Source organism: Anopheles aquasalis, chromosome 2, assembly GCF_943734665.1.
Source record: "Anopheles aquasalis chromosome 2, idAnoAquaMG_Q_19, whole genome shotgun sequence".
Classification (NCBI taxonomy): Eukaryota; Metazoa; Arthropoda; class Insecta; order Diptera; family Culicidae; genus Anopheles; species Anopheles aquasalis.
In genome coordinates this window covers 32480001-32490000 of record NC_064877.1, presented here as the reverse complement: position 1 = coordinate 32490000, position 10000 = coordinate 32480001, and the positions used below count along the sequence as shown (strand labels likewise).

Sequence of the window (10000 nt, the reverse complement as noted above, 5' to 3'; positions counted from 1 at the left end):
AAGGCTCCACTGCCTTCGGGCACTTCTCGTAAATGCTTAACCCGTGGGAGAAATCGATGACCTCATCCTCAGTCCCGTGTATCACCAACACCGGTGACGATATCTTCGAAACTTTGTCGATGCTATGGTATGGAAAGAATACGTTTATGATAAGCGAAAACTAAACTGTCGGCCAAGCGCTGTACTTACCTCGGAAAAACGTCGAAAAACCAGGTCCGCTTTGTGTTGGGAAAGGCCACTCGCATCCCCGACATGAGGGGTGAGTGCAAAATCACAGCTCCTACCTCGTAGCGTGCGGCCAGATCAACCGTCGGTACGGTACCGATGCTTTGACCGTAGAGAATGATGTTCTCCGGGCTGACACCAAACCGCGTTCGAAGCGAGTGCCATGCCGCGTCGATGTCAGCGTACAGATTTTTCTCCGAAGGTTTTCCACCACTCATGCCGTACCCCGAGTAATCGTAGCTAAAGATGTTACAATTCATCCGCAATCCGAGCCCTAGATAGAAACTGCTCATCTGCCCAAGATCTACGGCATTACCATGCGAGAACAGCAGCGTGTATTTGGCCGTTGGTGTGCATTTCACGTAGATACAGGACAGCTTGTTGCCACGCGAGGTACGGGTGAAGAATCCTTCGACATTCTCTTTTTCACGTTCCGAGTACGGCCATTCGGCGCGCTCGTTGAAGCTGAGCTGATACTTTGCCTTTGACTCATCGATGGGCGTGAGGTTGTAGGTCGGTTCCGGTGGCAGGAAGGCAAGTTTGGCAGCTATACGACCCGGAAACGGTGGGCAGCAGAAGAGGCAGCACAATTCACCAAAACTAGAATAAAAATAAGAAAAAACATTAGTTAAAAATCGGTTGGTAAGTACACGGCTCCCAGCTATCTGACACCGTTGATTCCGGTACCAAATCAACAGGCGATTAGCGTCCATTTGATTCTTGGAAGCGGTGCAAAATAACCCCTTAATCAACCAGCATCTATCCAGCGCGAAGCTGCCAGCTGTGTTGTTCGCTTCATTTATCATTAAGATGCCCCAACATAGCAACCTCTCACAATAGCCACCCTCGATGGGGAACACTAAATCAAATGCATATTTAACGCAAACCCGTCTAATAATAAAGATAAGACATCGAACGACGGAAATGAATAATCGATAAACTTATAGAGGCAAACTTAGGTGTCGCTGATTCGCGGCAACAGGCCCTCATGCCGAACAGAGACGTGTCCTTTTCTTTCCTGTCTGCTGTGATCCTGCACGTGTACACTTACCTTAGACCATTCATTTTGGATACACTAGTCTAGTAATCGAAATCCGAGACCATCCAGATGCTTGTAGACGTAGCACAATAGGATCTGCTTCCTCTGCTTGGCTGTTTTAAAACGGGTCTGCGGCACGTCACGAGCCTTTTAATCACACCTCAACAACGTACACTTCGGAAGTTCCTATTCTAAAATGCGTTTTTCATGCGAAGAATCGCTACGATTCCATTCTCACTAGTCAAAGGGGCCGCAAACGGAGTCTTTGGGGAGGCGATTTGTGTCCTTTCTTTCTGCTGCTTAGCTCTATCGGTAGGTCACGAGAGGAAGGTGGAAACCAACGCATTTGCCAGGATAATCGTCCCTTTCCTTTATCTTCCCCCTCTCGTCTGCTGCCAGCACCACTTCGGTGGAACTCGCATGAATCACTTTCAGTCTTATCAATTTGCCAGCTAAATTCCTTGTTCAATTTTAAGTTGTATCTCTTCCACCACCTTGTTTAAATTTCTTTTGTGCGTTTGCGGTTTTAAGGAAAATATGTTACCACCACCACCTCCTGCTCTGCTTCCTACGAACTAATCTGTCTGCACTGTTTCGCTCTTTATTGTCCTTTATGCAGTTTTGCTCCACCTCGTACCAGCCTGGCAAAAACAACAGAGCGCAAGACCGCCGCTAGGAAGGAGCCGCACAAGGATTCGCACGGATTTCGATAGCACGCACGAACGGGATGCTAGCGGGGAGCGTGAGTGGGACGCTCAGTGGAGAAATCACGCCGCCAACGCACAAAAAATAGCAAAATCACAACACCAAATCAGCTAAAACTCTTGCGGCCAATTCGTGTGAAACAAGACCTCGCGCTTTATGACCGTATGTTGGCTATATAACTTCCGTGTAATGAAAAAGACTATGAATTAAACAGCCAACGCGAGTTCAAGCGAATTTTCAAACATTTCCGTTCTTAACGGCAAATGGGTAGGTGTGTGCAATACCGTTTGATACTGAAGGTTTAGTTCCTTACTCACTTCTCCAAATTCTGTTTTTTTTTTTATTAAAAGATATATTAAATGTCACTTAAAACAACGTGCATAATTATCAATCACCGTTAACGGTGGAAATAGTTGCTCTTTGGGTTTTATGAGATTCAACAAAAGAAAATGTAAAATTTCCTTCTTGGTCGTAAATGTAGTCTTTCAAGATAATTTATTTTTTACTAAAGGGAAAATAATATATTCCATTTTCCGTGTAAACGATCGTATAAGCTGATATTCCTAATACATTTACACCTAATGAAAAGCCCACCTTTCCGCATGGCTTTCGATAATGATTTAGAGTTACATTTCCGTTTTATACAAAAAAAGAACAATTCACATTGTGAATTTACTTAGTGCTGCGCTTCGCGTACAATCTAGACTTAAAGCTACTCTGAAATCGCGTATCTCTTCGTTTCTTACTTCGCCTTAACTTTATCCATAATGGTAACGATTTTGCAGAAATCACATTCACAATTACGTTGTCGCAGATACAACGTTTGCTGAAATGCTTAAAGCTACGGACCAGTTCAAGGCGGAACGATATCGGTATCGTGCTTCCTCAGTGTGATGCTGACTTGGATTTCTTTTGCATTTCCATGAAGATGAGAGTCGCTCCTATATTCACACCACCCCACTTGGCGCAGTCCGATATCTGTGGAAGGGAAAGAATGTATTTAATCGTTACAAATCATCGGATAAAATCACATTAAGCCCTACACCAGTTAAACAAAAGTTTAAGGTCGCAACTCCGCCAAGTTAGTATTTACAGACGTGTTAAGTAGCGTAGAGTTCGATAGACAGCTATGGCTGAACTATACGGAAAGTATGGGTTTCCACCACCAGAGCATCCAACATTGAGCACAATGAAGCAAAATAATGGAGTTCAATTTGTAACCTGGTTACAACGGTGAAACACTCTCCGGGCACCTTGTCGTATAGCTCAGAAGAAGCTGTTCTGCGCTCCTTGCAACGCGTCCTCGAAGCGTTTAAGTATCGCACTCACTTGTCGCTTTCGGCTATCCTGTGGCCGGTCACCGTATCGACAAAATTCACAGAAATGTTGACTATTGTGGAAAACCATCTGGCATTTGGAGGCGTATTTGATCTGTTGAAACGAGAAAAAAAGGAACCGACATTAACCGGCGTTGTTCTCCGATGCACCGCTGCAGTTTCATACCTGTGCCAAAATGTCTTGTTCTGGGTGAGCTTTCTTTGTGCGGTCGGCCAGATTGTTGATCCGCACCTGGTATCCCTGCTGCCACAGAAGACTCAGCGTCACGCTGTACACCTTCATCGGTTTCTTCTCATTTCCCTTCATGCGGACGGAGTAGATTTTCACGTTCTCGGCCGTCGGTTTAGGAATTGCTGATTGCGCGGAAGAAAGAACAAGAAACCGGTTCGATTAGCACGCGATAGTGTTCCGTGACTCTTAGTTAGTAAGCACTCCAAACCACTGGTCGTCGATCAACCATTACGTCAGCTCAAGTGTGGCGTCGCCAGTCAGTCGGAGTGGGAGTGGGTTATGAAACCTGTTTAGAAATTGACGTGCCTCCCAGAATCTGGAATGCCTGTACACTTTAAACCGCAGCCCACAATCGTTCGCAAAACCACAAATAAGCATATCGACTGGTGTGGGGCAAAGAATCGGTTCCAAACGACACGGTATACCGTCTATTCGTTCTTTTAAATCATTAGTACGCATTACACGATCACAAAATGTGTCGCGCTGTTCAATTCATTGGCAATATTTCCACTCAAAGGCCCCTCAAAAACCAGCGCAGCGCAAGGTCATGGATGTTTACCCTCCAAGTTCACCCCTCCTCCATCCCTTCAATTCCCACCCACCCGGTCCTAAGTCACTACGGTTTGTAAACAAGGCGGTGTTTCCCTTTCTCCCTTTCTCAAGTACGCCTCATCGTCGTTGTCGTCGCCATGCGGCGTCCTTCGAAATCGACGCTCAGCTCAAACGGTGGGCCCCGTAACCGGGCAAGTGACGGAGTGTGCCATGCACCCCGTTTCGTTCCACGCGAATGCAGCTTCGCTATTATTATTGTACAAGGGCTAAAAATAGCTACAAGCCCCCCTCGGCCACCCTTTTTCCCTTCCCCTTTTCTAGCCGTTCACGATCCGGCCAAATCCCGCTGCACAGAACAGGTTGATCGGTATGGCTTGTGCACGATCTTAGTCACGAGAACATTCTTGGCCATTGCCACACATCCCACAAAATCCCCGACCTGCCCCGACTGCTGCCTCTCCACACTTTTGACGATGACCGATGGGGCGCGCGCGGCGACGGTGGCGGCATCTGCATCAGCACACGGCGGTCACTTACATTTCTTCAGCTCGATTGTCACTACACCGAACCAGTTGTCGCCGGTTTCCGAGTGGCGCACCTCGACGATGAATCCATTCTCGATCACGGCGCAAAAGATGCGCTCCTCACCGGCATCGAACCATTTGCTCTCGCGCAGCTTCTGGATGGCCACCGAGCTGCCAAAATTCCTGCCCGTGCCGGTCGGTGGGGCGGTGACAGCCTGCGTGCCACTCGCCGTTCCCGGTGATAACCATTTACCGAACGGAATGTTCAAACTGTTTCGCCGCAGCAATCCCATGGTAACACACGTTTCCCTGCAAGCAATGTTCACTTTGTTCTCAGCCTGCCTGCAACTGCTGCTCGCGACTGCCAAGATTGGCCACTCAAGCCAAGCACTGACCGTATCACTCTCGGCCGTCAATAATTTATAGTATCTACAGTGTTCCCTCAGCGCGTTAATCTATCACTCGTTCGTGACCGCAATCGCAAACACCTGGGGGTACTCGGGTGAGGTAAGGTGATTCGTCTGGATGTCCGTTTGAACGAGTTGAGCCGGTTTGCAGTTCGTTCACTTGGGGGTTCGCTCGCTGAGATGATTCTGTGCGCTGGTAAAAGTACGTCCACTCCGTCCGAGGTCTGTACAATATCTGCGCCACGTTCGGGCGACAATCGACGACGGCGCCGACCACCCACCCACCCACGGGCGGTCCTCTGATTGTTCCCCTTGCGCGAAGGCGTACATTACAGTGCACCCGGAGGGAAGCGCAGGGTACGACCGGGGGTGGGGAGGGGCTAAATCGAAGAAACTGCGCAGATGTTTGGTTTGTGGCGCAGAAGGAAGGTGTCGCGGTACACTATACCCCCCACGGTACCGGCTATAATATTCCCGGTGCACTTTTTTGCATCCTGATCAAAGATGCCATTTGTTTGGACCGTCGATTGATGAATTGTGTCTCATTTTAAAAAAAAACAACCGTAAAGGATGCTTTCGGTGTTCCTGTGGGGAAGTAGTGTTGACCAAGGCTAGGGGCGTCTCGTGACCATGACTGACGCAGGCCACTAACCAGAGCATTTGTTTACATCCATTCCGTTTGCCTGCGGTTGTAATACCGTAACGGTCATAAATTTCGCTTCGTTTATCGGGAATAGTTAGGGTAGGAGCGAGGGTTGGGTAATGCTGTTCCGGATCGGACCGGATAGAAGTAGAATTATTAGATAACTTTACACTACTCCTCGCTACGCTATCGCACAACGCAGCCATGACGATGCTGATGGTGAGCGCTGCACTCACAAACCCCAGAGCCGTTGCAGGTAGAGCTGTACAATGACTAAAAATACATTTAATTACATCTTTTTTTTTAGCTGTTAACCATTAACGGAGCAAGTTAACATCGTAAATTGTGCCAACAAACAACCGGCCCTAAGAAAACAATCCAGCTGGCTGTGTGGCCGTAAACAGAAACCTCCCATACACCCGTGCACTAATCGATGCTAATGTTTTTGATCGACAATGCGCCATTTTGCGAAAAGGTTTTCTTTCTTTTTGTTTTTTTGTTTGCTCCGTTCTAGTAAGACTATTCGAGAAGCGTTATTGGGGAAGCACCGGCCTCTTAACACGTTTTCTATTTGATTTTGAAACAGGCCCCCTCGCATGCACCCACTCATGAACATAAGATAAGGTTGACGAAGAGTTTCCTCGTTACTTGGTTTATCTAGTTCAGACTGGTAGATGTCATTGATGGACGTGGCGCTAAATATAGCCGGCCTTTTTTTTCTTCTTTCTAATCATCAATCGTCTAGCCAGGCCCGCAAAACCGGTCTCCTTGCGGGATCTTTGTTAATATTCTCGGTCGACGGGGACGTCACATGATGGCCGCAAAATTACTAACGTAAAACTCGGCATTTCCCATGCCAACCCGTATCGCCAACCGTGTAGCGGTGTATGCGTCAACGGCCGGTATTTATTCTCGTGATTCTCTGCTGACGCTGGTTGAGCATTTTGCTTTTTAATGCTCGTCTCAATTTCTACCAATACCATGGCTGGTGGTCGCTGCCGAAGGGGAACTGTTGTATGATCGTTTACAGTTGCACTGCATCGACAATCAAACGCTGCAGCTTTCTTGAGATGATTGAGACAATTAATCAAAATGTTTGTTCCAGAATACGTAATACTGATTGCATTATCAAATCGGTGTGCATGCGACGAACTGGAGTATGAACTTGTTTCAACATAGCCGCGAGGGTCATCGCAGTATAAACGACCAGGCATTCCAATTATTTAATCAAACGCATGTTGACAACACGGTTGCAAGATTCTGACCCCAACATAGTTTCTCGGGCACGCAATCCTCCGCACGGCGCAGTGGGATTGGGAGCAACAAAACAAATCCAACCCACAACTCATCTTAGATCACGCCAGTTGCCTTCCTTCTCGCCACTGCGAACCGCAGCAGCTACCCTCTGATCGGACGACTCTCTGAGCGCATTCAGACAATTTTGTAACGGCTGACGTGACGATCGGCGCGACCACATCGTCGTCGTGCCATATCAACTACTCACTCGCCTCGACACTCGATTACTCGCCACGGTCTATGTTGTTTCGGTGGTCGTCCCCTTTAAGCATCTGTCGCTACATGACCTTGCGCATGTTTATCCGTTACAACTTGTTGATGTTTTCAGCGACGGAAGGTATGCTGAGAGATAACGAAACGATTCTTTTTTTCCCTCCGTCTAAGCACTGCTGCTACTCTGTCACATAAAATCCTTATGTGATTCACGTGCCTTTGGTGGGTACCCTGGAGCGTAAAGAAAAGTACGACGCGCTGTTCGGCGCATTTTAAAGCGCAGCATATTCTGTGGAATGGAGCTTAGTCACCTCCAGGATCCTGTTTTGGGGCAATGACGCCGTTCGGTCGTTGTGGTGTCACAATTCAATCACATTTCATCCACAGCAGGGCCACTTTTCAGCATTATCTCTGGCGTCCTGTTATCGATCGATTGTTAAGTTGAAACTGATGCGCCCCTCAAACCGATAAGGACAACGCGAGGGATCTAAATAATTATCAAGTGGCGCGGGCTGTGTACGAATTGTTTTCACACCCGTGCCGTGTCAACCTTCGCAGGTAACAGCCGATACATTTTATGCTCAAACGGTGTGAGCTCCTTTACACGGTTCGCACACACGCCACACAATATTTTATCAGCTGAGATGCAAAGCACGTGATGGCCATAAATCGTGGGCGAAGTTGTTACAATCTGAATGATTCCAGTTTATGGCACAACTGGGGATTATGTTTACAATAAGATTGGCGAACTTTGTGTACTTTAATTATTTTGTTGTTATGAATATTAGGTGAAAATAAGAAGGCATTAACGATTCCATGTTGGCTAACTCTAATTAACGCATTGTACTTTTGGTTCTGTTAGAATAAGGTCTCAATAAGGTCCCACGGATCAGTTTAGTGGACAAATAGATCAATAAATAAAAGAAGTATTGAAAACGAACATTAAATAGACTTCACTGAATGCAACAGTAGCCGAAAAGTGAGGGCAAACTCAGCTATCTGTGTGGGCGGTTTTGGGTTTTGACTGATTTCGGTGTTAGTCGTTTAACGGTTATTTTAAATAACGTTGAAACATTTCACGAAACATTTCAAGCAAAATAACCTTTTGATTGAATTTTTCTTGTTGAAAATTAATTGCTTGCGTGTTTTTTTAAATTTTTAAGAAGTTTTGCGGTTTGCCCCAGAAAGTCACACTTTTGGGGATAAATCAATTGCTCAAGCCAATTTCCATACAATCTAGAAATGCTGTGGTTTTCTCTGAAGGCCACGTGCAGGCATGAGGCTCTCTTTTGAACTCCTGATCGAGGGGTGAACGTATTTGGTTGGATAATCCGGTAACCCCTTAGGGAGGCGACTGTTGCTTAACTTCGCTATCTATACCATCTCGAATCTTGCTAGAATCCATCTAAAATGTGCCTAGTTCTCTTGATAACAGCCGTCAGGGCTGTTTTACCAAAATGCGTAGCAAACAACATGAAATAACTGGTCAATGGAAAGATGAAAGGGATGATCTTGAATGAGGAATGATTTACAAAGTTGTTGGTTTGTTTACTTTTTCTTTAATTATTTGGAATCCATTTTTTAACATACCTCTTCGGAGTGGATATCTGATGTGCGAAGCCCACAAGACCCACGACACCACTAACATCAGATAAGGTAACATTGAAAGTTATTCATTTTGTCAATTTGCAACGATTACCTACGTTATAAAAAATAGATGTGTTAACATGAAATAAAAAAAATCCAAAATCCGTTGTTCATTTGCTCATTCTGTTCTCGATTTGCTGGTACATTCGGAAGGCTAAGAACAATCACGTACATCCCGGTTATCACATGGTTTTACTTTCCACTATATCGCACGCCCATTCGCTCTCATGCGCTCTGACTCCATGCTGTCTTCTTAAAGCTTGAAGACTTGAAAAATGAGCCTCCAACACCCGGCGGCACGGGACCTCACCACGCCATCGTCATTCCGCCACTTGCACACATTTCCTTTATTGCGGTCATGTGAGAATCCCTAATAAATGACACGCTTCATAAAAAGTACCAAACGCACATGTGCGCCTCGCTCCGGCGCTGACAATGAGACCCATGATCATCACCGTTCTCTGTGCAAGCAGCACTTGGCTGGCTGGCTGGCAGGCTGGTTGGTACTGATCAGTCTCAACAATTGTCGGGATCCCGGGGGGGGGGGGGGGGGGGGTTTATCGCATTCGTCGCCAGCCAGCCAGCCAGCCAGCCAGCCAGCGAGTTTGGCGATCAGCATTCGTTCTGGTAGATATCTAGTAGCGGCCTAGTCTCGTTCTTTCACCTCCCGTGTTCGGATGTGTGTCTCGCTTCGTTCGATGCGATGAGTTGCTGCTGCTGGACCGTGTCCTATCACTTGGTGGTCAATCTGGTCGACCGGTTCTCGGAGCTGGTGCGTGATTTGATTTACTGTCGCTGTCGAAACTGTACCGGCTCATCATTGGACGAGGACGCCGACCAGCAAAGTGTGCACTCCGGTGGCGGTGTCGTGAACAGCTGTGTTGTGGCGGACAAAACGGAACCGGGCGAGATATCGACAATCGGTGGTAGACCACGCTACGTGCTGTTAAATGATACGGTGGAACTGCAACCCTTCTACTACGATGTCGATCGACGACAGTGTGAACTGTTGCTAAAGGATCGTCCCGATGGTACCTGCTTGGTGCGGCCATTCAAACTGAAGGTAAGGAACACCATATCGAACGCACCGTAACCTGGCACTGACCTCGATTTGTTTTTTTTTTTGTTCTCGTTCTCTCTTCCAGCACGAAACCATTCGCTACATTCTATCGATACGGGC

At 46.9% G+C, this 10000-nt stretch overlaps 3 protein-coding genes across 4 annotated transcripts in view; 1 reads left to right on the top strand and 2 right to left on the bottom strand.

Annotated features, from left to right (window-relative positions):
• LOC126569547 (alpha/beta hydrolase domain-containing protein 17B) overlaps positions 1-2109 on the bottom strand; it is a 2330-nt gene extending 221 nt beyond the window's left edge. Inside the window, exons 1-3 of the mRNA XM_050226723.1 lie at positions 1277-2109; positions 190-825; positions 1-122 (exon numbers count right to left, since the gene is read on the bottom strand). The exon at positions 1-122 is cut by the window's left edge and continues 11 nt beyond it. Of these exons, the coding sequence (XP_050082680.1) occupies positions 1-122; positions 190-825; positions 1277-1290 (772 nt within the window). The 5' untranslated portion in view covers positions 1291-2109. The remainder of the gene's footprint in view (positions 123-189; positions 826-1276) is intronic.
• A 338-nt stretch (positions 2110-2447) lies between these two features.
• Positions 2448-5270, bottom strand: LOC126570296 (uncharacterized). 2 transcript variants are annotated; one of them, XM_050227944.1, is made up of 4 exons: positions 4628-5269; positions 3473-3660; positions 3299-3400; positions 2448-2947 (listed from the first exon to the last, which is right to left on the bottom strand). In XM_050227944.1, exons 1-4 carry the CDS (start codon positions 4905-4907, stop codon positions 2855-2857), a joined length of 663 nt encoding a protein of 220 aa, XP_050083901.1. In that variant the 5' UTR covers positions 4908-5269; the 3' UTR covers positions 2448-2854. The 2 variants fall into 2 exon arrangements, with proteins under 2 accessions (XP_050083901.1, XP_050083902.1); XM_050227945.1 differs by having other exon boundaries at positions 2818-2947; positions 3223-3400; positions 4628-5270.
• Positions 5271-9515: 4245 nt separating this feature from the next.
• Positions 9516-10000, top strand: part of LOC126569519 (uncharacterized) — a 716-nt gene continuing 231 nt past the window's right edge. Inside the window, exons 1-2 of the mRNA XM_050226670.1 lie at positions 9516-9883; positions 9966-10000. The exon at positions 9966-10000 is cut by the window's right edge and continues 231 nt beyond it. Coding sequence (XP_050082627.1) covers positions 9524-9883; positions 9966-10000 — 395 coding nt within the window. The 5' untranslated portion in view covers positions 9516-9523. The remainder of the gene's footprint in view (positions 9884-9965) is intronic.